Source organism: Anopheles merus, chromosome 2R (genome assembly GCF_017562075.2).
Source record: "Anopheles merus strain MAF chromosome 2R, AmerM5.1, whole genome shotgun sequence".
NCBI classification, from domain to species: domain Eukaryota; kingdom Metazoa; phylum Arthropoda; class Insecta; order Diptera; family Culicidae; genus Anopheles; species Anopheles merus.
In genome coordinates this window covers 54104959-54131947 of record NC_054082.1, presented here as the reverse complement: position 1 = coordinate 54131947, position 26989 = coordinate 54104959, and the positions used below count along the sequence as shown (strand labels likewise).

At 43.6% G+C, this 26989-nt stretch overlaps 5 protein-coding genes across 7 annotated transcripts in view; 3 read left to right on the top strand and 2 right to left on the bottom strand.

Annotated features, from left to right (window-relative positions):
• Positions 1 to 5582: 5582 nt before the first annotated feature.
• Positions 5583 to 8198, top strand: LOC121603424 (IQ domain-containing protein N). Its single transcript, XM_041932091.1, has one exon. It carries the CDS (start codon positions 6140 to 6142, stop codon positions 6503 to 6505), a length of 366 nt encoding a protein of 121 aa, XP_041788025.1. The 5' UTR covers positions 5583 to 6139; the 3' UTR covers positions 6506 to 8198.
• A 3423-nt stretch (positions 8199 to 11621) lies between these two features.
• LOC121603421 (wolframin) lies at positions 11622 to 15181 on the bottom strand. 3 transcript variants are annotated; one of them, XM_041932088.1, is made up of 4 exons: positions 15052 to 15181; positions 14814 to 14960; positions 12502 to 14716; positions 11622 to 12430 (listed from the first exon to the last, which is right to left on the bottom strand). In XM_041932088.1, exons 2-4 carry the CDS (start codon positions 14890 to 14892, stop codon positions 11977 to 11979), a joined length of 2748 nt encoding a protein of 915 aa, XP_041788022.1. In that variant the 5' UTR covers positions 14893 to 14960; positions 15052 to 15181; the 3' UTR covers positions 11622 to 11976. The 3 variants fall into 3 exon arrangements, with proteins under 3 accessions (XP_041788022.1, XP_041788021.1, XP_041788020.1); XM_041932087.1 differs by having other exon boundaries at positions 15070 to 15181; XM_041932086.1 differs by having other exon boundaries at positions 14814 to 15181.
• Positions 15182 to 15304: 123 nt separating this feature from the next.
• LOC121603422 (DNA replication licensing factor Mcm5) lies at positions 15305 to 17862 on the top strand. Its single transcript, XM_041932089.1, has 2 exons — positions 15305 to 15617; positions 15696 to 17862. Exons 1-2 carry the CDS (start codon positions 15463 to 15465, stop codon positions 17740 to 17742), a joined length of 2202 nt encoding a protein of 733 aa, XP_041788023.1. The 5' UTR covers positions 15305 to 15462; the 3' UTR covers positions 17743 to 17862.
• A 695-nt stretch (positions 17863 to 18557) lies between these two features.
• On the bottom strand, positions 18558 to 20260 carry LOC121603423 (vesicular integral-membrane protein VIP36). The gene is made up of 4 exons (XM_041932090.1): positions 20099 to 20260; positions 19686 to 19991; positions 19458 to 19573; positions 18558 to 19389 (listed from the first exon to the last, which is right to left on the bottom strand). Exons 2-4 carry the CDS (start codon positions 19840 to 19842, stop codon positions 18655 to 18657), a joined length of 1008 nt encoding a protein of 335 aa, XP_041788024.1. The 5' UTR covers positions 19843 to 19991; positions 20099 to 20260; the 3' UTR covers positions 18558 to 18654.
• Positions 20261 to 20323: 63 nt separating this feature from the next.
• LOC121589849 (CCR4-NOT transcription complex subunit 6-like) overlaps positions 20324 to 26989 on the top strand; it is a 91950-nt gene continuing 85284 nt past the window's right edge. Inside the window, exons 1-4 of the mRNA XM_041909036.1 lie at positions 20324 to 20462; positions 21465 to 21710; positions 21813 to 22182; positions 22271 to 22446. Of these exons, the coding sequence (XP_041764970.1) occupies positions 21878 to 22182; positions 22271 to 22446 (481 nt within the window). The 5' untranslated portion in view covers positions 20324 to 20462; positions 21465 to 21710; positions 21813 to 21877. The remainder of the gene's footprint in view (positions 20463 to 21464; positions 21711 to 21812; positions 22183 to 22270; positions 22447 to 26989) is intronic.

The window sequence follows — 26989 nt, the reverse complement described above, 5'->3', positions numbered from 1 at the left end:
GAAGCACGTAATATCAACCACAGCGCGGCCGTTTGCATGCCACACTAAGTGAGCGGTAATTGTACGGTGGAAGACCTCCCATCGTGAGCGTGACACGCATATGGAATGTTTAGTTTGGAATTTTTATACGCACGGCAATGTAAAGACAAGCACAGCGCCGTACACACCACCCTGTCTGCGTGTGTAAATGATGAACGATGGTCAGATTCGGGTCGGATATCATCACGCACGCGAGCGGGTCTATTTTCGCACACTGTGATTCAATTGGGAAGCTCAAGGGGAAGGGTGTAGAACATTAAAACGATTTCAACTCACAGAAATAAAGAGGTACACATCTAATAACAATGCCCGTCCCTCTCCGTGTCTTACCGTGCGTAGCGTTATATGGACGGTTTATGATGCCCTCTGCAGCGATTGTCAGTGTGCGAACGGCAAATGGGTTCTTTTGAGCGGGTGGTAATAGTTACCCTACTGTATCCCCTTGAACGTGATGTGCTCAGACTGTAATCATGGACAAGTGTAAATAAGCTAAGACGCAATATTTGGGTGAGATATGTATGTAAAACAATACGAGACTACCAGCAACTGCTAGCACCTCATACATGCCAACTTTTTTCACTGCATTAAAACTTCCAAAATTGGCATAATCTACTGGTAATCTACCTAACCATGATGTTCATCTACAAAACACTAAATGGACATGTACACGAGGGAACTTGGGGGAAAGGATGATCAGAGCACATGTGTCCAGGCTAGAATGTCATCGTCTAATGCGTGAAATTGTTTGTTATTTAAAGGGCTCCAAATCTACATGCCTTACAATAATAGCATGCATACAGCTTTAAAAGGTCCTGTGCGACATATATTAAGTCTAGGTATAGTTAATTCACAGATGTACCATAGTAATGTAATGTAAGATAACTGTTGTATTAGGTTTTTTTAGTTACACTGCACTGCCATTACTTGTGTGAGTGATGATGATGAGATTTTCTTATTATTTTTGTTTTGTTTTGTAAAGCACTAAGAATATATAGAAAAGGATAATAAGAAAGAAACGACAATCTATTGAGACACGCGCCCGAGGATCAGATCTAAAGTGGCTGTAAACCGCTTCCACCTTTATGGATGATACCGTATGTAGCTCTCTGATTTTGCCGAATATCTTATTATTATTATTTATTAGTTAATCTTCAACGGGCCATATGGTCTAATTAAGATGTGTTACAAAAAAAATACATAGCAAAATCAAGATTATGGTCACAGTCACGGCAGAAGCCGGAGACGTTCGTTGAAGCCCTGAGTTGAGATGTTAAAGTCAAAGCAATCCGAAACAGTGTTGAATACAGCCGGCATGCGGAACATAGGGTCTGAACGGCCAGCGCTGGAGTGAGGCTGAACGACCCGTAGAGTCTCTCTAGACCTAAGTAGTCGGGATGGTGCCTAGATATCGATGTGATGCAACAAAGGCGGTGAGTCTATAGATCCATTTAGCAGACCAGCGATAAAAGAGCACTGTGCATTGCGCCTCCTAATCGAGAGAGGCTCAAGGCCCAGAAGACGACACCGCGCAGCATACGTAGGAAGACTATTGCAATCCTGCCAGGGAAGTAGGCGTAGGGCATATCGCGTGAGCTTTCGTTGGACCGCCTCAAGTCGAGCAATTGAAGAAGCAGTAGTCGGGATCCAGACAACGCACGAGTATTCCAGAACCAAACGGACGATACTGTTGTAGACTGCCGTAATGCACATAAGGTTGAGGAATTTGTTGTCCGGAGATGTCCAGATAACCATGCCAAGTAGTTGATTTCCTCTAGCTACGGCGCCATCGATATGTTGTTTAAAATTCAGACTCGAGTCTAGAAGAACGACCAGGTCTGTGGCATAATTTTGTCGATTAACTGCAGTGCCGTCTATGAAGTTTTAATCTTAAAATTTGTAAATTTAATATCCTAGTGATAAATAGCGTTCCTCTCAATCCATTGTCGAGGTAAGTGGTGGGACTGATCAACATTATAAAAGCGATTATATTTTAAATTATATTTAATGGTTCAATGAATGCTACATAGCTTAAATTCAATAATTTTGGAAAACACAGTTTCAAGCATAAATTTTTTTTGTAAATAAAGCGATTGACTTACAGTAAAAAATTAATTATTAGAGACAAGAAATGTTGCGCACTGTCAAACAATGATGCTTTAGAGGCACAAATAGGTGCCTTAAAGACAAAAATAGGTGAATTAGAGCCAGCATTTAGATGCAACGATTATAAAATAACCGTTTTTCCTTATTTCTTACGCTGTTACGAACGTCGCTCTTGTACAATGTCCTAATTAGGCTCTACACAATTAGGACGGTGCATCGGCACAGTAGTGTGGTAATGTTTCTACCGCTTAAATTAATCCATTAAACGAGCTATATAACAACAACAGTCCCTGATTGAATTATACAACCATGATGCACCGGGCTGCTTTGCAATCAAAGAACTATCGAAACCAATTTCAACTGTCACGTCACGGCTGCGTTCGATCGAGGAAGAACGCTGTCGTAACAATAAATTACTCCTGTTCGCTTATGGGAGCAGGTTCTAGTTTCGGGGGAAATCGTGATCACAATTGTGCAATCCCCAGCACCCCACCGGCCCGCGGGGGTTACATGGGTTCGGAACGTGTTAAAAATAAACCTATCACTGTGAATCCAAAGAATCGGATGCTGGCAGGAAACAAAAGGCACGTTGGAATTGGAAAACAAATGCTCTGAGGTCACTCGATCACTGACGCACCAGGCGGGTGGGCCGGTGCCACTTTAACATCCGCACTTGGACGGACGGACAGACACAGCAAACGTAGTATAGTTGCCACGACGAAGGCACGACGACGTAGCAAAACTACTGCCCAGTCGCCTCAACTCAGCTCTAATCAGTGCCACTTAAGCATCGGACCATCGGCTCACCTTCGTCAAACGAATGTTCGCTGGCGGTGATTGGGTTGAGTGGTTCTTTTCATGTTGGAAATGAAATGCTTACAAAATTAAAACCAAGCTCAGCGTGTGTGTTTGTATGTGCGCTTCATGCACAATCCAGCCCCTTTCCAGAATGAGTTAAGCTAACAAAAGCAACCAATTTCTGTTTCTGTGTTGAGGGTGCACCTCGAGTGCATCGGCTGCAAAAGACAGCTCATAACGGTATGAAAGACGAAATGCGCAATGATGAAAAGTGCAATGATTGAAATTGCATCGTTTGCCACGTGTGTGATGATGATGATGAACTCGAATGACCGGCGGGTTGTGTGGTACTTTTGGTCTGGGGTCTGGCTGGATTCACGTGCCCTGGGCAAGTTGTCGTTTCATGCAGGTGGATGGTTTATCAATGTTCAATGACAATGTTTGCAAAGATGATACGTGCAATCAAACACATTGTATAGTGGAAGGTAAAAACGTGAGAAAGGTAGGGAAAAGTTGAGTAAACTACAACACATTGCAGACTGGGAAATATTATTTGAATTTAAGTATTTAATTCAGCACATAATGCTCAATGTGTGCATGTCGATAGCAATATTCTGAAGCCTTTTTTTGGCAATGGTTAATCGCCCTGGTTTAAAATACGAATCGACAGCAAAACGACAGTAAATAAACCTGACGCATGTTTGGGTTATTATCTGACAGCAGAAAAAAAAGAGAAACACAACCATATACCATCACCATAAAAAGAGCTAACTCGTAAATCAATCGAGTTGAACATTGTGCTGAAACATTGTGCACAACAAAAAATAAACATACCAAAAGAAGAAATACACACATACAAAAAAGCCGCTCATACATTATGGTCGCAACGAAACGTCGCACACATCGGCGCCTGACCCTGACCAACAATGGCCAATCACGGAATGTAAACCATCAACTGGTAAATGTATGCGTTTGCTTTCGGTTTGTGCTGTTTTGTTTGTTTGTTTGTTTGTTTGCGAACTTGTTGCCGCTTTGGTTGCCACTGTTTCTAGTTCCTGTTCTATGTGTGCCAATCCATTCGCTCATGATGATGATGGTTCGGGAAAAACACAATGAAATAGTAATAAAACGATCATCTTTCTAATTCCACAGGGGCTCTCTATTGATTCCTACCGTTCCTAGAGCAAGGGACACACATGAACAGAAAGAGAGACCCCACAACACCACCGAGCAGCGACCCAACAGTGCTCCATTCGATGCTTTATATGGCAAACCATACCGCCACGTTTTTGTTATATGCATAGTGTCCCCGCATCATGCCGTCTTTGCCATCTGAAACGAGCGTTTGCTTCATATTTTTAACTTCTCTCTTTCTCTCTTTTGTAGCAGTTTTCCCCCTACTGAAGGTGTGTTGAGTTTTCCCTTTTGCCTCCCACGGGATGGTGCATTGTGGAAGCTGGTGAGAATTGGGGTGCATTGGTACATAACAATGCAAATGTGTCGACAAAAACCGAGGCAGCGTCAATAGATGTGTCTAACGGAGGTTTGGTGGGGGGAGGTTTGTAGCTCTGTTGCTCTCCAGCATGCCCATGAACTCCCATGTTGTTGATCTATCCAGGGTTCCCGGGTTGACGAAAATGGTTCCCATCTGGTACGGCTTAAGCGGTATGCAAACTCAAACTGACTCTGACCTTCTAAACTCGGTGGTGGCTTTCCTTTCAGGTGAATAGCATTAGAGAGAAAACCATTATAGCTACATTTTACAGTGCTTTGCCGTACAGTTTGTTTTCTCCATTGGCTGCTGGTAATGATGGAGTGTCGAGGACATGTCTTAAGCAGAAACTGAATTCATTTTTAAATATGTTTAAATCGTTCAAAGTAAGTAAGTGAAGGTGAAGTAATATATTTTAAATTATATTATACATCTACCGTTGTACCTGTGTTTGAAGAACAGTTGATCAGATCCGTATCGATCTACACTAGCGTCACTAGACCGACCTTAGGTTCCATAATTCTCTGGCCGCGTGGGACTTCTTGCATGACGCACTGGAATGTGTGGCGATGTTTGTTGTTGGTTTGCTCGTTATGACGCCGATTGTGGCAACAGTTCCAACGCTGTCCCTCATAGACGAAACACAGTGCCGAACGGCAGAACAAAAGTGGCAGGCGCTTTAGAGTGTATTGGTTGTGGGTATGATTTTGTTAAGAGTCAGATCATAGAACAATTATTGTTGTGCTTTAAGATTTTAGCATGTCCGTGTTTATCCTAACAGCCTAGATGGATGAAACTGGCCCAATTTAAACAGTGGAATGGCGAATCTAAGCAATGTGATTGAAAGTTGGTAAGTTGGTTTGGATTAATCCGACAAAAGTACATAATACATGAAGCTGAGGTGTTTTCATATTCCCAACTGTCCCATTCATATAACCATCACTGTACACACTCTAACAGCATCTCCCACGGAAAGCCCATTTATCTGTCAGCAGCAGCACTCTCGCGTCGCGGTTGCTTTGTGTCTCTTGCTCGCGCACTTGATCTTCGTGTGCCGCTCTCCTACTATTTATCGAGACATCTCTTTCCTTTGCCGGCCGTTGCGCTATACCCCGTCTCTGTTTCGTCCGCTCGCAACAAACCAAACAGACGGATGAGTTGGTAGGAGCGCATCCGAACGCGCGACCACGGTTCCATTCGCAGCGCACGCTCTCCCGCAGTTGGAAATACTTCGTTCACCAGGTTCGACGTGACGTTAGCGATCTGCGCATAGCCGCCCACCACCGGGGTTAGTTTGCTGAAAGATACATCCAGTCTGCGTGTAAACACATCCCAACTAAGCTGAACGTTTTGTTGGAAGAATCGAAAAAAAAACACAAAAGAAAGTGCATAGTGCATGAATTCTTGATTCAAAGTGAAAGTTGAAACACACCCCTTGTGAGGCAGAATACGATCACCATCCCGCTGCTGGGCAAGACAGCCCGAACCAAGCTTGTATACGCGTGTGCTCTCGTATGCGTGTAAAAAATACAGGGTTAAACGATTGTGTGATACACGGTGGAAAAAGTGATCCAGACTCCCCAACACCCAGCGGCACCGGTGGAACCGGTTCCTCGAGATTCGGAATCGATTCAAGCGCCCAGCTTCATCAACAACAATAGCAGCAAGCACGTCAGCCAGGACAGACCCGTAACGCCACCAACCAAGATGCATATTCATCCGAGCTCACCGAACTCCTCCCAGTCGGAAGATGATGCGGCCACGAAAATCCAGGCCGGATTCCGCGGGTACCGAGTGCGCAAGCAGATGCGCGGACAGGGCAGTGGGGGCAAGGGTGCCGTCATCGCGTCCGGCGGAATGGTGGTCGGTGCAGGCGCTGGCTCTGGTTCGGGCACGTCATCGTCCGGCACGGTGGAGGACAAATCGGCCACCAAAATACAGGCGAATGTGCGCGGCTTTCTGGTGCGTAAGAAGCAAAAGATGGCCACCGAGGCCGCGACCAAGATTCAGGCCAGCTTCCGCGGTTTCAAGACGAGAAAGGAGCTGAAATCATCTACCAAGAAGGAGAAATAGACCACCGGATGGGATGGAGGAGCACAGTTTGCAGCAGTGAAATGGGGGCAATATGGAGTGGAGTTGCAGCTCGCCAAGCACGGAGGAAATGCGTTGCGCGTGCGTGTGTGTCGGATTGGATTTGTACATTTTTAAATGAAATGAGGAAAAACGTGTGATGAAACAGAGGGGCAATTTTGATTTTTTTAAACAAACACGATAAAAAACGCCATCTGTTCTGGCCCGATTCTCAGGAAGATTTTTCCGTTTTGGTCCGTAGTTCCGTAGACACTCGGTGCGGCACGAGCGGTGCATTTTTTCTATCCTCAAAACGCAAAACATTCTTTTTTATTGAGCAGTGAATCTGGTTGGTGCTAAATCGAGTGATTTCCTGCTGCGTGACTTATGTCCTGCGTCTGTCGCTTTTTGTTGTTATTCCAAGATTTTTACGCAAGCTTACGTGAGTGGGTGGATGGAATTTCGTGTGCAGCTTCTTGTATGTCCGGTGTGAAGATTTAATTTTAATTTCTCGTTTTGTTTTGCATACCGGATCCAACATGAACCAGCGTAGAATGCGTATGTGTGTGTGGTACAATGTTTACAACGGTTTGCGTGTCTATATCTGAAACGCATTCCGCACGCGGCTGGCGCTGGCATCATGATCGATGAATCGATCATTTCACATCGCAATGTATGAGCCCCATTCTCGTTCCTGTTTGTACAGATAGACGGGACACACAGGGATCATAGTAAACTGCGCGTTGCTTCGTCACACAATAAGCACGTTCAGCAAACGACCACGTACGCAATAAATGCCGCGATGCCATGGACGATCGTCGTTGATCGCCCGCCCCTCTGGAGTGCATCGAAAAAATCCAATTTTTCTGCTACTCACATAGCACCGTTTTCGTTTTCTGTTTTGCGCAAAATAACATAACATAAATCATCGTTCTAGTTGATTCGCGCTTGAGCATATCGTGTTATGCAAATGAGATAGCATTAGTTGTGGCAGAAAAGGGGTGAGCTATCGATCAGAGATGCTCCACCAGGGCCAGGAAAACTTCCCTATCGGGTTCCTAGATTTTAGCATAGCATGCTCAGCCCGATCACTCACAAACGGAGAGAAAGACGCACAAGAGCGATAGTGGGAATTTTTTTTAAAAAATCAGAAAAATATGGGCTGACTATACATCTCCCGCTAGACCACAGGAAGGTACGTCAGAGCAGAATAAAAGTGAAAGCAATTAGGAGCCGTTGCTTACGCAAATGTAACATCACCCCCCCCCTCCCGCCTTCCCCCTCACCACACATTCTGACCTTACGAGTTTTCCACTCTGACAAGATCCAGAGACATTGAAACACCCTGCGAAGTGTGCGTACAAAATTTGTGAAGAAGAACCAGTGGGTTACTACCCCTCGCCTTTGGCTGGAATCTTTAAAGTGTGTTTCCTTTCGTTTTACCTTTTGACGGAATATAAAATGCATATTGAGCTGTATGGGCAGGACTGTAGCAAAAAGTATTTGTAGTAGTGCATTAATTCTCGTTTTTAAATAGTGATATATAAACACCGTTTTTTGTGACAATAATAGGCAAATGAGGGCTAACGACATGGGTGGAAAGTCCTAGCTGTAGTGTATGGATTGTTCTTTGTAGCAGCATTGAGCAAAATAAAGGAATGTGCCTCATTGTTAATAAATAATAGCTTTTACTGTATTTCAACTGTTGGGATTTTGTTTATATATTTACCATGATTGAGTCAATTGTAAAGAAAGTGGAAAGTAAGTATGTATTCTTGTGGGAAATGATGATATTTTACAAATATACCAATGAAAACAATTGTCTTTTTTTTAATATAAATTGCATGTTTTGGTAGGTAATGCGTGTGTTATATTTTGTTGAATAAAAATTAAATGCAATGATCACTATTACTGCAATTATTACTTAATAGTATATATTAACTTCTAATTTTTGTTGTTTCCGACAACAAACGTAGTCGGTCTAGGCTTGCCATAAGCCACCAATAGCCTGGGCTATCAGTTACTCATTGTTTTACCCATCTTTACATATTTATCAGGATAAAAATATGATAGTGAAACGTTTTTGCGAGACAAATAAAAAAATGAAAATTGCCACAAATTACGTGGTAGATGATTGAGGCGAAAAAAAAATGATGCTATAAACTACATTTCCTATATTAATCATTTATAGGACGTTCACGACCAAAACGCTTCTATTACAGGAGCTCAAAAAAGATTTAGCAAAAGCATTTTAACATTTATATAATTAGGACTAGGTCAAGTTTCGAAAATCCCGGATAAAGGGCGTTCCACTGTAATGTTTTTTTTAAATTCTAAATATGTTTTTACTTTCAAGCTAATACAATAATAACTGGTAATATTAAGTATAATAAGAAACGGTTAAGCTCCACACCTCGATAACAATAAATACAAATTTAAATAAAGATTTTATCGCTCGTCTAGTGTTGTATAAGCCACCAAAAATGCATGCCAAAAGATTAAAATTTTCATCCCCACACACCCTTGACACTATCAATTGCTAGGGCAAAAACAAAGTTTGGTACAAACGTACAAATAATTAGAATGGCCATTCGATTTTTTTTTGCATGAGCTGGCCAAGGGTGACAATTTTTTACGAAACGCAAGCTTGCAGTGCCTAAATAAGTAACGATTTACACCTGGACCACATTCAAGGTAGATTGAGTTGCAACCTACTCGTATACTTTCGTGCTCGAATACAACTCAGTTTGCAAGTCAAATGGTTGGTGTAATCGACTGCAATTTATCGTTCAATACTTTTTTATTTCAATTTTTCCTCATCCCTTTTGACCGTGCCCTGGAAGAGCATGAACATGAATATAGCCAAAACGCTCATTCCACCTCAGTCCCGATTGACGTGTTAATGTGTGTTTTCTCTTTGGTGTTTACGCATTCTTGAAGAATTTCCTTTGCTAAACACAGATAACGACGAATATCATGTAGGACATAGGGTAACAAGGTAGATAATGAAAACAGAATATGCGGCAGAAACGAGATGTAAACTTTATAAAGGATTATTTGTTAAAATTACGTTTGTTTACACCACGCCCAGGTCGGAGATTATTGGTATTTTGGATAGACGTGTCAGCCTCTTACAAGGATGGAACTATCCGGATCGGTTCGATTCCCATCTCGATCGCCCTAACCTTCCCCCCTCCACAATTCATCTCCGGCGCCTAGTTATGTTTATCTCATGTGACGTGAATAGTCGTAATACATATATATTCGTATAAGCCTATAAACCGGCATGAAAATCTATATTAAAATCTTAATAAACATGTCCGTCATGGGTTCAAATCTCATATCCCTTAGCAAAAGCTGACTTTATATGATTGTGTGGTACTATTAAATAAATCTCCCTGTACAGACCGACATATGACCGTGGTTTGGAGGTTAGAAGAATAGGTATCGCGTTTCAGGAAGTACGATTTGTTTTGGCCCAACCTAATGGATCTGATAATACACCTGTTCTCACTTTCCTTTGAATCTTTATCCAGTTGCTATGGATCACAGTCAATTACGTCTGAATCGTTTTCAACTACGCCTGAATCATTTTCAACTACGTTTGGATTGTTTTCTGCTACGTTTGGATTTTGCAGTAACCACGCAAATTTCGTTGTAGCGCACTGCTTGTTCAGTGACCGCAGGGCGCATTTGCATCGCAAGGAAAGAATCAAGTAATTAATGCATTCAATTGTCAAATCCATAGTATTTTTTACGTGAGCTTACTTTACAATTCATATTTTTTTAAATATTTGATCACATTTGACGAAATAACCTGTACAATCTTCTTCGTTGTGGCGTAACAACCTACGTCGCCATTCAGTCCTGTTCGAGCTTTCAAGATTTAGCCGGATATTCCTTCTTTGCTACGAGGGGACGGTCTCTGATTGGAAATGATTCCGATGCGGAGAAGCCAACAAATCTGTCAATACCACCACTACACCTTCACAATTGTCTATAGTGATTAGAAATTATCCGTGGCTTATTGCATCCATTTAATGTTATTCATTGTTAAAATGTGGTTAAAGTTCTCAATTGGGTTCAACCATAGAACAATATAAAATTGTTGCTTTACAAATCGTATGTTATGTTGAGAATCGTTAAGAACGCCGAGCGGTCGCTGAATAAACTATGCACCGCAATGAAATTTTGCGTAGTTACTGCAAAATCCAAACGAAGCAGAAAGCGATCCAAACGTAGCTGAACACGATTCAGACGTAGTTGACTGTGATCCATTCTCATGGATTGCGTTCCATAGCATTACGCTCAGGATTACGCAGAGCACATGAATTTTATTGGCTTCCTAGAATTTTATTGGTGAATGAAGGAAACTGTTGGTTAATAAGGCTCCAAATCTACAATAAGGATTCCCTATAATGTGATTAACCAACATTATACCAATCTATATTGGCCATATTTATAAATATGATAAGGTCCCGTGGTACAATCTTCAACTCGTACGACTTAATAAACATGTCGATCATGGGTTCAAATCTCATATCCCTTAGCAAGAGCTGATATACGGTTATGGTTATGGTTATGGATATGGTTGCGTGGTACTAAAATAAATCTATAGACACAGATACTGGTTTCTGGTACAGTTTTCAATATGAACAGCTTTCTTCAAAACTTACAAGATGTTTTTCAACAGTTGTCATTATTTGTGACAGCTGGACTGTTAAAAAAAATTCTTGCGATTGTTAAATAACGCTGTTTAAATTAGAAACTGACCTGAAAACAATCTATGATCGCGAAACAACCGATCAATCGATCAAAATCATGTTGACTGTTTTCTTCGATTATCGTGGTGTTGCGCAGAATGAGTTTCTTCCCCCAGGTCAAACAGTCAACAAGGAATATTAGGTGAATGTAATGCGCATATTGCGTAACTATTTGCAAATAACAATATTGCCCCAAACAATACATTACCCCAATGCCCTGGGAACGGTGGCGGTTAGACAATATTCATTTAGTAACGACAAACGGAACAAGGGAACTAAAGCAAAAAACGAAAATAGATAACTTATTTGCTTCTTTCTTTGTTACAATGAAATATGAAAACTTTTACTTTTCGGCATTTAGTTTAACAACTTCTACAAATTTTATTATCGTTCATTACGTACTATATGTTATTGCAAAATTCAAGAAATTTTAAATTGAAATGTTATTAGCGTAAAATTATTCAGCAAACATAAAGAAAAAAACAGACAGTCATCGTCATCGTTAGCTTAGCTCTCTTGTAAGAAAGTTTCAACTACTGACGTTTATGTAAGATACATCATGCTACTCTCAAAGAAGAAAACAAATTGCTTCTGCCAGGGCAAGAGTGTGGACCCAGCACGAGAACTTCTGCCAACAGAGCGACTAGCGAGTTGTACGGAGTATGACCAGCATCGATTACAATACACGTCCCACACAGTGCCTGGAGTGCGTTACTTAAAGATCACCAGCGGGTTGAAGATGACGTTCAACAAATACTTTACCCCTCGCAGTAGATCCCGCATACGTCCATTTACCTTCATTCCTTCGGTGAGATGAACAGTCGGGAGGTCAGGATTACGACACTGTCGACATCCGATGGAATGGAGTTCGACTAGCGGGTTCTTGCGTCCCAATCGCATCGAATGCACACCGAAACTTCCGGCCTGTCCTCCCATGTTCAAGTTAAATCCACTACTAATCGTGTCCCAATGTGGCTGATCGGTGTTTCCGGATGACGCGATCCCGGATTGTGCCGAATCGCGCAAGACGCCGACGAACCATACGCGATCAGAATAGTTGAGACTTTGAGTAAAGTTTCCGAACACGTGCTGTGCTTTCAGAACAACTTCGACGGGTTTGGTCAACAGTCCAGTTGACATTCGTATCTTCAGTTCGTACTCATAGCTGCAAAAGATGAAAGAGAACAATTACCATTTAGCGACTTGACCAAAATATAGCAATAAAATTATACTTACGTATTCCATTTATTGAGATGGCACGTGCGTTGTCGTTGCATGAAATGTTTTAAATTTTCACATTCACCCTCAACCGATCCATTTAGGTTGCCACAGTCCGGTTCAATTGGTTCACCGTAGATGCAGGTGATGCGATCGGCCAAAAACTTTGGCAGATATCCTTCGATTAGTTGGGCCCGAAGATTGCGGCGACTCGAGATTGCCATATCGACTACAGTTCCTTCCCAACGGACAAGTGTGCCATCGAGATTGGTACAGCGAAGTTGCGTCTTCACTTTATTCTCAGTATCCCACGCCGGTTGGTGGCAGAATTGATAGTACGTATCCCAGCTCAGAGTCGATGGCAGGGCATCGCCGCCACTCGTTGGTTCGCGAGGGTCATCGAGCGAGTCAGACGTTGTCGATTCGAATAGGCGATTTTCATTCACTCCAATCGTTTCAAAGTTCGACATCATGTGGGGAAGTGTGAGGAAGATGGTTCCAATGACACAGATTGCAATCTGCAGAAAGGTGACGTATCGTTCCGTTCGCCGTGAGCTCGCCATGTAGCCCGAGATGGCAACGGCCGTCACAGCAGCGCCAATCGACGACCAAAGTCTGACGGTTGAATCCGACAGCGAGAGCCACTCGATGACGGCAAACACGGGAATTAGCAGTGTAACGATGCCAAAGAGTGGTAGAAACAGCAACAATCCGGATAATCCTAGAGCACCACGCACCAAACCGAACATTGTCGCCGACTGCGAGCTTATGATGCAGATCTGTAACCATGCAAGAGTCACACAGTGCGGAATGAGGTACTGGTAGATGCCACGCCAGTTGTTACGTCGCGCTATGTACATAAGAAAGCCCGGAATCATGAGATAGAGCATCGCGCGGCAGTTTAGACAAAATTCAATTCCATTGCCGATAACGAACGTGGAAAATCCAGGCACTTTTAGATCCAGAAAGCGCCAACCTGTCGTCACGACATCGTCCATTTCGTACGGGTATTTGGCGAGCACGTTCAGCCCGAACGAGAACAGGATCAGGTAGTCCGGGAAGGAATCGCCCGACGTGTAAATGAAGGCGAACATCGTGAGAAAGGTTAGCGCAAATGCGAGCACCGTTATCTCGGAAAACGGTAGCCATTGGTCGTTAATGTTGGGCTGCAAGACCATGTTGACGAAAAACGCCGTGAAGAAGTAAAAATAGGGCTTCAGGTTGTTGCGTAGATACTGGTTCTCCGAGTCGTTGGTGTTCAAATGTTCGTCACCGTAACGCAAGAACAAACCAGACCACATTCGAAAATCGATGAACTCGTGTTTGGATTTCAGCATCCGGAAGCTGCACAATACCATGATGGCGAGGCTCAAATAGTATCCCCCAACGGGCAGCAGTGATACAAGGTTATCGCTAGCAAAGTACCAGTAAGTGATGAGAACGAGACACAGCTGCATCCAGCTGCTACCGCTCGAGCCGGGAAACGTGGACAGGAGCGACACGAACCGATGATACAGTAGTTGGAAGAACATGAAGGGGTGGAAAAATGGTCGATGAAAGCACGGCACGTGATTCAGGCTGTGAGGATCGGGTGATGACAACATGAGTGCATCACTCACGGCCGGAAGATGTCCGTTCGAATAATTGACGGCGGCCGCTAAGAGATGCGCCTCGGAAATGTGGTTCACGGTCGGGCTACGATGCAACCGATGGCTGCCGGCGTTTGGGCTACCGAGAGATGATTCTCCAGCCGGCGATCGTCCACCATCGGATCCAACACCTCCTCCCAAGCTGTGTTCCATGCTTCCTTCTGCTTCGGCACCATCCGGCTGGGTGCGTCGGCGCTTTTTGTCCATCTTGTAGATTTCTCGCATTCGCTTTTCAAGTTGTGCTGCCGTCACGTATTCCTCGCCATTCGAGAGGCTCGCAAAGAGTTCTTGCGCTGCCCGACGTGCAGAACGCTCCCCCGGGCTCATGGCCAGGATAGTGCGAACGTCTTCCTCGTTCGCCTCGGTAATGCCACGGCCATTTTCGTAGCATTCTTTGAGCAGTTCGATTGACGCTTCGTGTCCTTGCTGAGCGGCGCGTAACAACCAGTGCACCCCTTGAGCGTGGTTGTGAGCTGGATCGGTTTCGGAGTTTTCCTCCAGCAGTTGTTTAGCCAGCGCAAACTGCACTTCCGAGCAGCCATCTTCGGCGAAATGGTACTTTAAGTTGCGAAGAGACTTTTTATCTGAAATGCGAGGAAACCAGTGCAAATGAGAACGGGTGCTCAAGGCCATTGTAAGAGCCGGACGGTATGAGATCATCAAGCCGCTCAAAACAGTCACCTTCAAGGTTCCATTTCTTGCGCGATGACGAAGAACCGCCGTTACTTTCGATGGGAGGACGGTTTGCCCAACTGGCCATTGCTGTTGGCTGAGAATACTAGTTGAGAAACAGGAAATGTACCGCCGGACGTTCCCACTCCGGAACAGCTGTTGTGGGATGGTCAAACGTTTAGTTTGTTCGCTGTTGTTTGGTTTGTTTCACGACGTTCACGTCTCTTTAGCAGAGTACAAACAGTACCTAACTTTACAAACTTACAATACGTGTGGGTACTGCGTTACAAATTGTTGATTTATAATATTGCTGTGGCTTCGGCGTGTTTGTTTGGCTTTTTCCGAACTGTTGTTATGTTCTTTTTGCACTGCGGTACATCTGGTCAAAATACATTCGTGTTTTCAAATTGTGGACGAATGATGTAGTCGATTTTCCCATTGTTTGCATGATCCAAACGAACGAGAAAGGAATACAGTTAGACAGAGAAAACAACTTTTGACGTACACAACTGTCAACACATTGCGCGCGCAAATTGTGTGGCTTCATCTGGCACAGGCTGTAAATTTGGTTACTCCGCTTGCAAGCTGTGTTTGTTTTCGCAAAGTTGCTGTTTAATTGTGTTTAATTTATTCCTAAAACCGTCCCAATCGTAAAAAAATGGATGGATTTGATGATGTTGGTGTTTTCTTCTCGGACAACTTCGATGGTGACCAGCAGCAGAACTCGAACCAGATCAATCTGCAACTGGTGAAGAAGCAGTATCGCGAGTTCATCCGAACATTCTGTGAAGCTAACTTTTCCTACAAATATCGGTGAGTAGAAAATAGTTCAATTGTTTCATTTTCGTACCCCTTCTTGGTAACTAACAAACTTGGCAATTTCATCTACAGTGATACGCTGAAACGCAACTACCTTCTCGGACGCTATTATCTGGAGGTGGAGATCGAGGATCTGGCTGGATTCGATGAATCGCTGGCCGATAAACTGTACAAACAACCGACAGAGAATCTTCAAATTTTTGAGGAAGCTGCCCGGGAAGTGGCCGACGAGATTACCTCCCCAAGACCCGAAGGCGAGGAAGTCGTGCACGACATTCAGGTGTTGCTCGTTTCCGGTGCTAATCCGACCAACATCCGCGACCTCAAGTCAGACTGCGTGTCGAAGCTGGTGAAGGTTGCTGGCATCATTATCGCGGCCTCCGGAATCAAAGCCAAAGCAACCCGTATTTCCATCCAGTGCCGCACCTGTAACAATGTCATTCCGAATTTGCCTGTTAATCCGGGCTTGGAAGGGTATCAACTGCCCAGAAAGTGTAACACGGAACAGGCAGGACGGCCGAAGTGTCCGCTTGATCCTTACTTTATAATGCCGGACAAATGTCGCTGTGTCGATTTCCAGGTGTTGAAGCTGCAGGAACTGCCCGATTTTATACCGCAGGGTGAAATCCCACGCCACATGCAGCTGTTTTGCGATCGCAGCCTGTGCGAGCGGGTGGTGCCTGGCAATCGAGTGCTGATACATGGCATCTTTTCGATCCGGAAGATCGCTCGCCAGGGTAAGCGCGATGGTCGGGATAAAGCAATTATAGGCGTGCGTGCTCCGTACATGCGAGTGGTGGGCATTACGGTCGACACGGAGGGGATGGGTGCTATATCACGCTTCAACAACATTACGTCCGAGGAGGAATCAATGTTCCGTAAGCTGGCTGCCAATCCGAACATTTACGACACGTTGGCGGACAGTTTGGCTCCGAGCATTTTCGGCTCGCAGGATATTAAGAAAGCGATCACGTGCATGCTGTTTGGCGGATCGCGCAAGCGAATGCCGGACGGATTGACGCGTCGTGGGGACATTAACATTCTCCTGCTGGGAGATCCAGGAACGGCTAAATCGCAGCTGTTGAAGTTCGTCGAAAAGGTTGCACCGATTGCAGTGTACACGTCAGGCAAGGGCTCCAGTGCGGCTGGTCTGACCGCATCAGTAATCCGTGACCCGGCAACCAGAAACTTCATCATGGAGGGTGGCGCCATGGTACTAGCGGACGGTGGTGTCGTGTGTATCGACGAGTTTGACAAGATGAAGGAAGACGATCGAGTCGCGATTCACGAAGCGATGGAGCAGCAGACAATCTCGATCGCAAAAGCTGGCATCACGACTACACTGAACTCGCGATGCTCGGTCCTGGCAGCAGCCAATTCCATCTTCGGCCGGTGGGATGATACGAAAGGTGATGAAAATATCGATTTCATGCCGACCATTCTGTCCCGTTTCGATATGATCTTCATTGTGAAGGACGAACACGATCAGCAACGCGATATCACGCTGGCCAAGCACGTCATGAGCGTCCACATGAACGCATCGAAGGCGACAGCCGAACCAAAAGAGGGTGAAATTCCGCTGGCAATGCTGAAGAAGTACATCCACTACTGTCGCACGCATTGCGGCCCACGGCTGAACGAGGCGGCGGCCGAGAAGCTTAAAAGTCAGTACGTGCGACTGCGTGCCGGTGTTGGCGAGCATGAAAAAGCAATAGACAAACGTCTGTCCATTCCGATCACCGTGCGTCAATTGGAAGCCATTATTCGTATCTCCGAATCACTGGCCAAGATGCAGCTGCAACCATTTGCAACAGAGGCACATGTCAGCGAAGCGCTGCGTCTCTTTGCCGTGTCGACCATGACCGCTGCCAGCAGTGGTTCGCTTGCCGGTGCGGAAGGATTCACCAGCGAAGAGGATACGGAGATATTGAACCGGATTGAGAAGCAGCTGAAGCGTCGATTCGCCATTGGATCGCAGGTGTCGGAGCAGAGCATTATTCAGGACTTTGCGCGCCAGAAATATTCGGAAGCAGCAGTGCGGAAGGTGATTCACACGCTGATACGGCGCGGCGAGTTGCAGCACCGTTTGCAGCGAAAAATGTTGTACCGATTGTCCTGATGATTTAAAAAAAATGCGACTTTTTCTTTGTGTGTGCTTGTCCAACGATTTTTATAACTTGTAAAACCATTTTCTTTAATTATGATTTACCTTCTTGAAATATATGCTCCATTTATCTTACTGACTGCGTACATGAAAACTATTGTACACAATATACTGAATTGAAAAGTCCAAACTCCAGGGATTGTTGTTCACTCTTTGTATGTTCATCGTTCGATTTTATTGGACAATTGTTAACCTACCACTTATTTCCTTATCCATAAAGCCCCCTTCAAGACTGTGATTCAGTAGGAATATACGCTAAGATTAATAACCGGAAATCCATAATTATAATTCATGCATACAACACAAAAACAAAGACTGCAGTCCTTTAAAAATCCACACACTCAGTGTCGTCCAGCATAGAAGGTGTACGATTTGGATGATTTCGTATGCTCGTTTCGTCTTTTCTGCCCAAAGGGGATTTGTATGGTTCATAATATTGAAAATTTACCCTAGCCTGAGCGGGATTTACTTAGAGACATACTTTCACAGCAAATTCCGTAAATGAAGGTGTGAAAAAAATGTGATTCACAACAAAAGGAAATGGCCTCTCTCTGCAGTCATGGTGATGAAGAGCAGAAGTGGTGCTGGAGAAAATAACGGTGATGGTTATGTTTGTTTTTCTTCGTTTTTCGTGTAAGCATTTATCTACCAACTCATGGTCCATCTCACTGCAATCTGTATGAACAACCACCTTCTCTCGACTGCTTGCCCTCGCTTACGTACAGCAATTTGTCTAAATGTTCTGATTTGTTTGGTACATGTTGCGTATTCGTCACTTCAAACGTGTGATTGGGTCACGGTTGGTCTTCGAGAGAGATATTCGACCGTACGAGACAAAGCTAGTTTCCCTGGCTGAACTGTGCGCTCTTAGTAGAACCGCTTCCGAGCGTTTTCCTGGTGTTTCTGATAGAACATAATGCCTATCACAACCAACACAACGACTATCAGCATGGAGAGAAGAATAAGGAAGAATATTTTCACGTTCGACATGCCAGGCTTGGGATCGTCTTTGTGTTCGCGCGGTGCTTCGAATGTAGCTGCCGACGGTACGATCTGACGGCGGTCCTCGGCCAGTAGTGACGGAGCCTCTAGTTCGAAGAACTTGATCGATATGATATCGTGATTATCGGACAGGTCTCCTGTGGTCGCCGATGCACCGAAGTAATACCCGGTCGGCAGTTTAACGCCCTCCACTCGGAAGCACTCTTTCCACGTGGCCTTGTTTTCCAGATCGGTAAACACGGTCAGCACATCGTTCTCGTACCGGATGTTGATCTGCGTGTCAAATTCCACATTCCGGAATTTGGCCTCGCAACCTGCTATCTGTGTGTGGGTCCCGTCACGATCATGATCGTACGAAAGGCTACCATTATTCACCATGGCGCTAATGTACGGGTGCTGGTGGTTATGCGGACCGTTGTGGTTGCTGTACGTGTCCAGGATGATGGCGAGTCCCATAAAATTGTCCTTGCTGCCGAACACCGGTCCAGTTTGTAACCGATCCCGAGAATACCAAAGTGCAAAGCCATCGCCGTACAGATCCTTGCCCTTGCCGTGTACCTTGAAATTAACCTGGAGCTCCCAATTTATAGATGTGCAGGGCTGCGGAAAGCAAATGTGTAAAGTTATAGGAAGTGGTTCACCAAGATAAAAGAACGAACTGCACGTACCACATGATTCCAAATGGCGCCATTCTTCGATTGCAGATCCGGCGTCAGCCGAACGTAAGAGTTCGTTACGAAAGTCGTACCTATGAAATCCCAGTACGGTATTGTCATGCCCGATCCTGAAACCCGATAAAAAAAAACCGCGTGCGTGCGTGATGATGCGCTAGTTAGACACTTATCACCGTTCTCGACGTGCGTAGATTGGCACACAAAGACCACTGGGCCACTTACCTTGGTAGGGTTTGAAAAGGGAATGCTCTCGTTTCATGTAGTCATTGTAATCGCTTTGTTGCGAACTGTGTCGTACGAATAGCAGCAACAAAAGTCCAGATACCACATACGCCGGGAAGGTTGTGGCTTTTCTACTATCGATGCCAAACATTTGCATGTCTTTCGCTGTTCCGCCTTGGCTTGTCGCAATGGATGTATTACGTTTACTCGTCGATGTTGCCTCTAGTGCAGTTGTAACTAGAACAATAATTGAGCAGGCAGGCAGGCAGGCAGGCAGGCGGCAGTATTTGCGAAGCGATTAACCTTCTAGAAATCAAAAATGTGTGAAAATAGGATTCTTCACTGCAAGCCGTTCTGTCGTGGCTTGTGGTTTGTATCGAGCAGAGGAGTTGCGAGTAGCAACCGGATCGTACCCGAAACTGTAAAGAATAAGCTTTTAACCCGCGCGGCTCCGGACTAAGTCGATTCACAGTTAAATTTTTCTTTTTATTAGTTAATGAAACGATGATAAGGCGAAGTCGCTAAATAACAAAACACCAACACGAAATGACAAGCCCGTGCGTGTGTATGCACCTTGGTCGTTTCTCGAAAACTGCTCGACAAGTGAGAGCAGCAGTTTTGACAGCTGCCATCTTAGAAAAAAAATGTCATTTTTATACGCAAATCTTTACTGTACATTTTCGTGTGTTGTAAATTTCCCGACAAAAATTTGCGAAAGGAAATCGGACGCGTAATCCCTTTGTCGCGTTGTTTTTAAAGAAGCAAAATAGCGTACGGGTAAAGTGCTGTGTGGTGGCAGTTAGTTGCGCTAGCGACAAAGCAAGCAGCTGCGGATTTGTGCGGCGCGTATGCGTGGTTTTAGGAAGTAAGCGGGCGAGGAAAATTAAGTGCAATCTTCGAGAGCCTCATTCCAAAGCCTCAAGCAAGGCTGCGGAGGCAGGCTTGAGGGCACGGAAAAAGTTTTTCTGTGATCATTCCCGTCTCCGATCTCCCGGTCATCGCCCTTTCATCACATCAACTGTGCAACGTCCTGGTGGTCTGCTGCTTGTTGGTAGTGGTGGATGTTTTTCTTTGCTAAAATTCATACGCCATTCCACACTGTCTCGCTTTGTTCCCGCAGGGACAGTGAGGTCAGGCGGAACCGAAAGGGTTTGGATCGCGACGCATCAGTATAAACAATTTTCCCAAAGTCACTTTAAGCTTCACATACTTCCAACCCATACCCGACGGCGGCCAGCAGTAGAAGTGCTGAAACTGGAGGCTGGCCATTGTTTGTTGGATGTGTGTGTGGTGGGTTTCGTGTGGAGAACCCGTGGACCCAGGTGTAAGTGAGGGAGGAGTGAAGGAAGGGGAGCGTGTGTGTGCGTACGGTTGCAAGAGAGGAAGGACACACGCGGGATCAGAGGTCCTCGGGGTTGCGGGCTTTGGCCGCGATTGTAGTTTTCTTGATGGCCGTATCTGTTATTCTATTGGTTATTGTGTTGGGAAGGGGGAGATGTTTAGCTGTTGTGTTGTGAGCTTGTGATCAACTTGTGAAAAAGTGCTAGATAGAGTAAGAATTAACCAAACGATTGAATGATCGTGAGCGCCGCGCGTTCCCTCATCCCTTCGGAGGTGTGCGGTTTTGTGGGAGGCATTTTTTCCCACGGTATTGTATACCATTCATACCTATCAAGTGCGTCTGAGTGTATGTATGGGTTTGCGTTTTGTCCGCTCGAAGTTCGCCAAAAGCCGATTTTGTATGCTTTAACTTAGAGGTGGTTTTCGTTTGTTCCACAGAAAGTGAAAAATAATTACAGTGATACCTATTTTACCTTCCTCCTGCTATCCAAGTATCAATAGTTCGTGATTGTGTGCGCGCGCGAGTGCTATGTGTTTGTGTGTGGTGTATAGGTTAAGCTGAACATAATTTATCTAATTGAAGGTTCGACAGGATAAAAAGAAAATATCTCGAGGTTGAAAGAATACTTAACAGCGAATCACAGGATAGCTACTTCCTACGAGTTTTCCCGGAAGTAGATGCAGGTGGGTGAGCTGGGCTGAGTTTTCTTCCATATCAAGAAGATTCATTCTTGTCTATTGTTTGGCATATTTTTAATCACATTGTTCGTTCCCCTTTCGCCGCAGGAAACATCATCTACCAGTACACCAGAAGCTACAGCCGGAGAAGAAGAAGCGGACAGGGCGACAGGATGTCACGCAATAAAGACAAGTACGAAAGCAACAACCCCCGGAGACAGCAAACGTTTCTGACCGCCGAGGACATTGCTGCCGGGAAAAAGACGTGTTGGCATGGCATTGAGATAACGGGCAGTGTGCGGAATCTTAGTCCGACGCTCTGGAAGTTTGAGCATCTAACGGCACTCTTCCTAAACGATAACTGTCTGACGCGCTTGCCGCATCAGATCGGCCAACTGGCCAATCTGCGGACGCTCGATCTGTCCGCGAACAAGCTGCGTAGCCTGCCAGCCGAGCTCGGTGAGCTAATCCAGCTGCGGTAAGTGTACGGTGAATGCCATGTCCTGTATGGCACCACCATCTAGTGACCAATCTACAACATGATTGAAATGGTCTATCTTTTTTAGGGAGCTACTGCTGAACAACAACTATCTGCGTGTTCTCCCGTACGAGCTCGGGAAGCTGTTCAACTTGCATGTTCTCGGATTGCACGGAAATCCGCTCGGCAAGGATGTGCTGTCGATCTACAACGAACCGAACGGGACGTCCAAATTGCTGACGTACATGCTGGATAATCTGTCAGGTAAGTTGATGCGTGCCGTGATACCTTAAATAAGGTGATAGAAACATTCCAGTTTTGAAATTCAAGAAGCAAGCCAATTCAAGAAGTATTGCAGCATGCCTAATCATGCGATGATGAGCGCACTTAAATATTATTTTTGAGTGATATTTTTTGTTCAGATGTAACGGTTGGAAAGGTCGTTTTGATAAAAATGAAGCATTAGACAAGTTGAAGGCATAGAATGACAAAGATTTTTATTTCAATGTAAAGATCATTGGAGTACTGCTTGGTGTGTATGCATAGCCCAAATAGTCAGGTAGAATGGTGTTAGATTTTCAAATAAGGCAATCAGATCAAGCTAATAAAGAACGTATGTTGCTGTACGTATAGACCGATTATCCTGCTGCAGTTACAAATACATCACATAGTGCCGGCCTCTTAGAAAGGGTTGATCAAAATAGTAGTTTAGTCAAAAGATAGGGGCAATAGTTGATATGCTGAGCACGGCAGTAGTGATGGGAAAAATGAAGTTTTTGTCGGAATCGATTCCGGCTAACTCCGCAGTTTTCTGGAATCGATTCCGGATAGTAGGTTCGGAATCAGTTTCCGGAATTGGTTCCGGAATCGGCTCCAGAATTGATTCCAGAATTGACTCCGGAATCGGAATCGGTTCCGGAATCGACTTTGGAATCGGAATCCGTTTCGGAATCGACTCCGGAATCGGAATTGGTTCCAGAATCAAAATCAGCTTTCGAATCGGAATTGGGTCCTAAATTAGAATCGGCTTCCAAACGGAGTCAGTTTCGGCATCGCCATAAAAATAGGCGTTTGGGTCCAATCATACTACGTATTGATAACAGCAAAAAATCAAAATTTACATGTGAAAGATCCTTTCTCATGGAGATTCCCGGACTGATTTCGCTTCTAAAACTTCTTTTTTTTCAATTCAACAACTAATTCCCATTCCGAAGCTAATGCTAATTCTGGAGTCAATTATGTTTCCGTTATCGGGGCAAATTGCGATTCCCAGGTCAATTCCGATTCCGGAGCCAATTCTGATCGCGGACCGTCTGACTATGTCCGATTACGGACAACAAATAAATCTAGGAAACCTATATAGACTCGATCTTGTAGATGCCTTTGCCTAAAAAGGGATGGGGGAGGGGGTTAGGGGAAAGAAGCGACAAAGTACAAAAAGTATTAGAATGCCGGTAATTGTGCAATTTAGTAATGAGTAAATTCAACAAAGCACCGAAATCAGTAACGATTGATTCTACTAATATCCGGACGGTAGCTGCATGCTTGGAATCGTCAGGAACCATTCAGAGTCGCCCGGAACCGTAAAACTATTAGCTTCGAAAAGCTCCGATTGGTGATTTTGAATGACTTCGATGACTAACGGTTTGGTCTGATGGGCCTAGACGGTACCGGACGGCTAGTAGGTACACCATGTAACGCCGTTATAACTATGCTAGGAGGCGGTTCGGAGTTGCATGCGCTACGCCGCTTATCGCGATGAAACAAAAGAGTGATAACAGTCGCACGAGAAATTGTCGTCCTCATCGCTCTCTTGCCATGTGCTACGTGCTCACCCGAATCACGGCGATGTCAGGCTGACGGTCAAAGTGTTAAATATCCATTCCAGTAGACGAAATTGTCATCATGTCATCATACAGGCTTTCCCGGTTCAATTTCCAATATCTACAACATTTTTCATTGCTTGCGAGATGTTTTTCAACAGCCTTCAAATGTTGTATTTTAATCACAATAATTTCTTACACATGATTTTCAACATGTCTCAAGCTGGAGTCAGTTTGGCAGTTCTTTGTGGTATGTTGAAAATCATGCGTTAGAACTGAAATGTTATTTTCATGCAAATGCGCAATTTGGCAGCTGTTGAAAAACATCTTGGAGGTGGTGAATATAGAGTTTTCCAAGTAACTTTAGAATGTAAGAATTGTTTTTCATCGCGTGCTAAATGTTATTCCACATCAATCTGATAATTCATTTCCATCATACAGTGTTTTCCAAGTGACTTTCGAATGTGCACATAATTATTCACCTAAGTTAAGATGTTTTCAACATCTGTCAAATGTTGCATTTGCTTTAAAACGAAATTACAGTTTCTACACATGATATTCAACACATAACAATGGATTGTCAAACTCAATGCAGCTTGAGTCGTGTTGAAAATCATGCTGATGAAATTAAAAATTAATATGATGTGAATGAAATATTGGATAGATGTGGATTAACATGTTGCACGCGTTGAATAATAAAGTTTACTTGGAAAACCATTGGAAAGTGGTGACTTGGAAAACCCTGTAATTTTTAATTTCTTCAAAATGATTTTCAACACTTCAACTGTCAACGGGTGACGCGATTCGGCTTCAAACTCCGGTGTAAAAACGATAGTAGCATCCCGTTGAAGTATTCAAAATCATGCTGACGAAATTGAAAATTATTATGATGTAAATCAAATGTCAGATCGATGTGGAATAATATTTTGCATCCGGCGAATAACAAAGTTTACATTCGAAAGTGACTTGGAAAACTCCGTATCGTTTTTCCTGGAGAAGGTCACATTATAAGGTGTACAACTAGCAGATATCAAGTAACATTTCTAAAAACTACATGTATGAAAAGTCTTTTTTTACGATGCCCATACCATCCATCTGTAGATGACTCATGGGGTTAAAATTGAAAAAAAAGGATCGATCTTTAGCGGAAATTGAATACATACGGTATACCAAAACCGATTTAAGGAAAGTTTTGGCAGGATGCATTATTAAGATATTATTTTAGATGGGGCGTTGTCGAATAGTGACATGCTTTTCAATTATTATATGCGTCATCCGTAGCATATTGATGAACGATCGATTGATACTCAACAACTGGATGTTATTTTTTTAATATTACCAATGTAGGTTTATACTGTGCCAATAATAGCTTCCACTAATGAATGTTTTAACCTACATGCATTTACTAAAGGGGCTAAACGGCAATACAAACAAAATACATCAAAACAAATGGTGTCTGCTTGTTATATGCTACATATGTTTAAAAAAATTGTTTTTTATGCTTCGCAGATGAATCTCCAAATTCCGTGAAACATTTGAAAAGTGGATAAGTAAAATAATCGCCATAAACTATTTAACACATTTTGCATAAATAGAGTTTGCAATTGTGGGTGTATATGATGGTGAAAGTATCATCTTGGTTAGTTTTAATCGTTTTGTATTTCGATGTAAATGATTTGAGATTTTTTTGTTTCCTTACTCTGCGGTTTAAAGTGTCGGAAGAAAATTAATCAGGAACATGATTAAATTATTACATGAGATTTGAATCGCATACACAAGTTATTTGCCTGCTTAAGTAAAATAATGGTGGAATTGTTAATTTCATTGAACTGGTAACAATTAAATGAAATTCCAAAAAAGGGAATATTTGCGTGTATTCATATGGTTGTACGTTTTAATGCAAGAAATGTGATTAATTGCTATTAATTGTTGCGTATTTAAATGTGCAAAAAATACACTACAGTAACATTGAATGTTTCTACTACTTCTAGAAAGATTAGGGCAATGTTATGTTATTTAATGGCACGCAATAAAAAGTGAAACGAATAGTGTTAAGGCCTGCGTTTCCATGTAGTATTCAGTTGTAACTCTACTCATCGAGCGCAGCAGAAGCAAAATGATTGGTAGACATAATGATTAGCTACATAGCTAACGAAAGTGACTTTTGTCGAAGCCTTGAAAGAGGCAGAAATTGCTCCTGAACTATGCACTCGTGATGCCGTGCCTTCTAAAGAGCCTAGCGGAAGGCAATTGTAAAGCCAATACACACCCACACTGTAATCATCACGAAAGGTCTGCGTTGTTATTGAGACCAGCAACATAAACATGGATAGTTCTATTGGTCTGCGGCAGTCTATCATTATGAGGGTGATCTTCCGTTTCTACTTGGGCGGTAGCAATGGCTCAAGTTTTTGCTTGAGATGATTAGGCTGTCCAAAACAGGTCCATTATGTGAAGAAGGTTTAGGAAATTCTTTAATAAAAACAGTTTGGAAAAGGAAAAAATCTTAATCCGGCATCGTTTCAAATCCATGTTCGTTCAAAATCAATGTTTTTGGTGGTTTTTGACCACTTTTTAACAATATGGGGAGAAGTTTTTGTAAAAGTAACATGATAACAATGTGTTTTAATACGTCCTATGCTTACTGTTTGTCTTAAATGAGACTGATATATTGTTTGAACCGTTACTATTTTCACTTCTTTTTTGGTACGATTTGATTGTTTTCGTCATCTACATCCTGATTGCTATTCGTCTGGTGTCCAAAATGGAGCAAAAATACGTGCTCCGTTTGGTTCAGTTCTGTTTTGAGAAGCAAATTTGGATTCACCACAACGTCGGGTTTTTGAAACGAAAGGGAAACTATACTTTAGTGTGACGGCTGTTTTGCAGTATTGCGATATTGATCTATTTGAATGTATATGTGTACCACCTGTAAACCGGCTGACGCTTGGTGCTCTGCTGTATAAAAAATCAGCCACATCACT

What these genes read in the sequence shown, in the direction of transcription:
- LOC121603421 (XM_041932086.1), bottom strand. Translation starts at nt 14,892, where the DNA reads ATGGCCAGTTGGGCAAACCGTCCTCCCATCGAAAGTAACGGCGGTTCT. An exon ending in CAAGAAATGGAACCTTGAAG is followed by an intron (nt 14,717 to 14,813) that starts GTGACTGTTTTG and finishes CTCGCATTTCAG; the next exon opens with ATAAAAAGTCTCTTCGCAAC. An exon ending in CATCTCAATAAATGGAATAC is followed by an intron (nt 12,431 to 12,501) that starts GTAAGTATAATT and finishes CATCTTTTGCAG; the next exon opens with CTATGAGTACGAACTGAAGA.
- LOC121603424 (XM_041932091.1), top strand. Translation starts at nt 6,140, where the DNA reads ATGCATATTCATCCGAGCTCACCGAACTCCTCCCAGTCGGAAGATGAT.
- LOC121603423 (XM_041932090.1), bottom strand. Translation starts at nt 19,842, where the DNA reads ATGCAAATGTTTGGCATCGATAGTAGAAAAGCCACAACCTTCCCGGCG. An exon ending in CCTTTTCAAACCCTACCAAG is followed by an intron (nt 19,574 to 19,685) that starts GTAAGTGGCCCA and finishes ATCGGGTTTCAG; the next exon opens with GATCGGGCATGACAATACCG. An exon ending in GCGCCATTTGGAATCATGTG is followed by an intron (nt 19,390 to 19,457) that starts GTACGTGCAGTT and finishes TGCTTTCCGCAG; the next exon opens with CCCTGCACATCTATAAATTG.
- LOC121603422 (XM_041932089.1), top strand. Translation starts at nt 15,463, where the DNA reads ATGGATGGATTTGATGATGTTGGTGTTTTCTTCTCGGACAACTTCGAT. An exon ending in AACTTTTCCTACAAATATCG is followed by an intron (nt 15,618 to 15,695) that starts GTGAGTAGAAAA and finishes TTTCATCTACAG; the next exon opens with TGATACGCTGAAACGCAACT.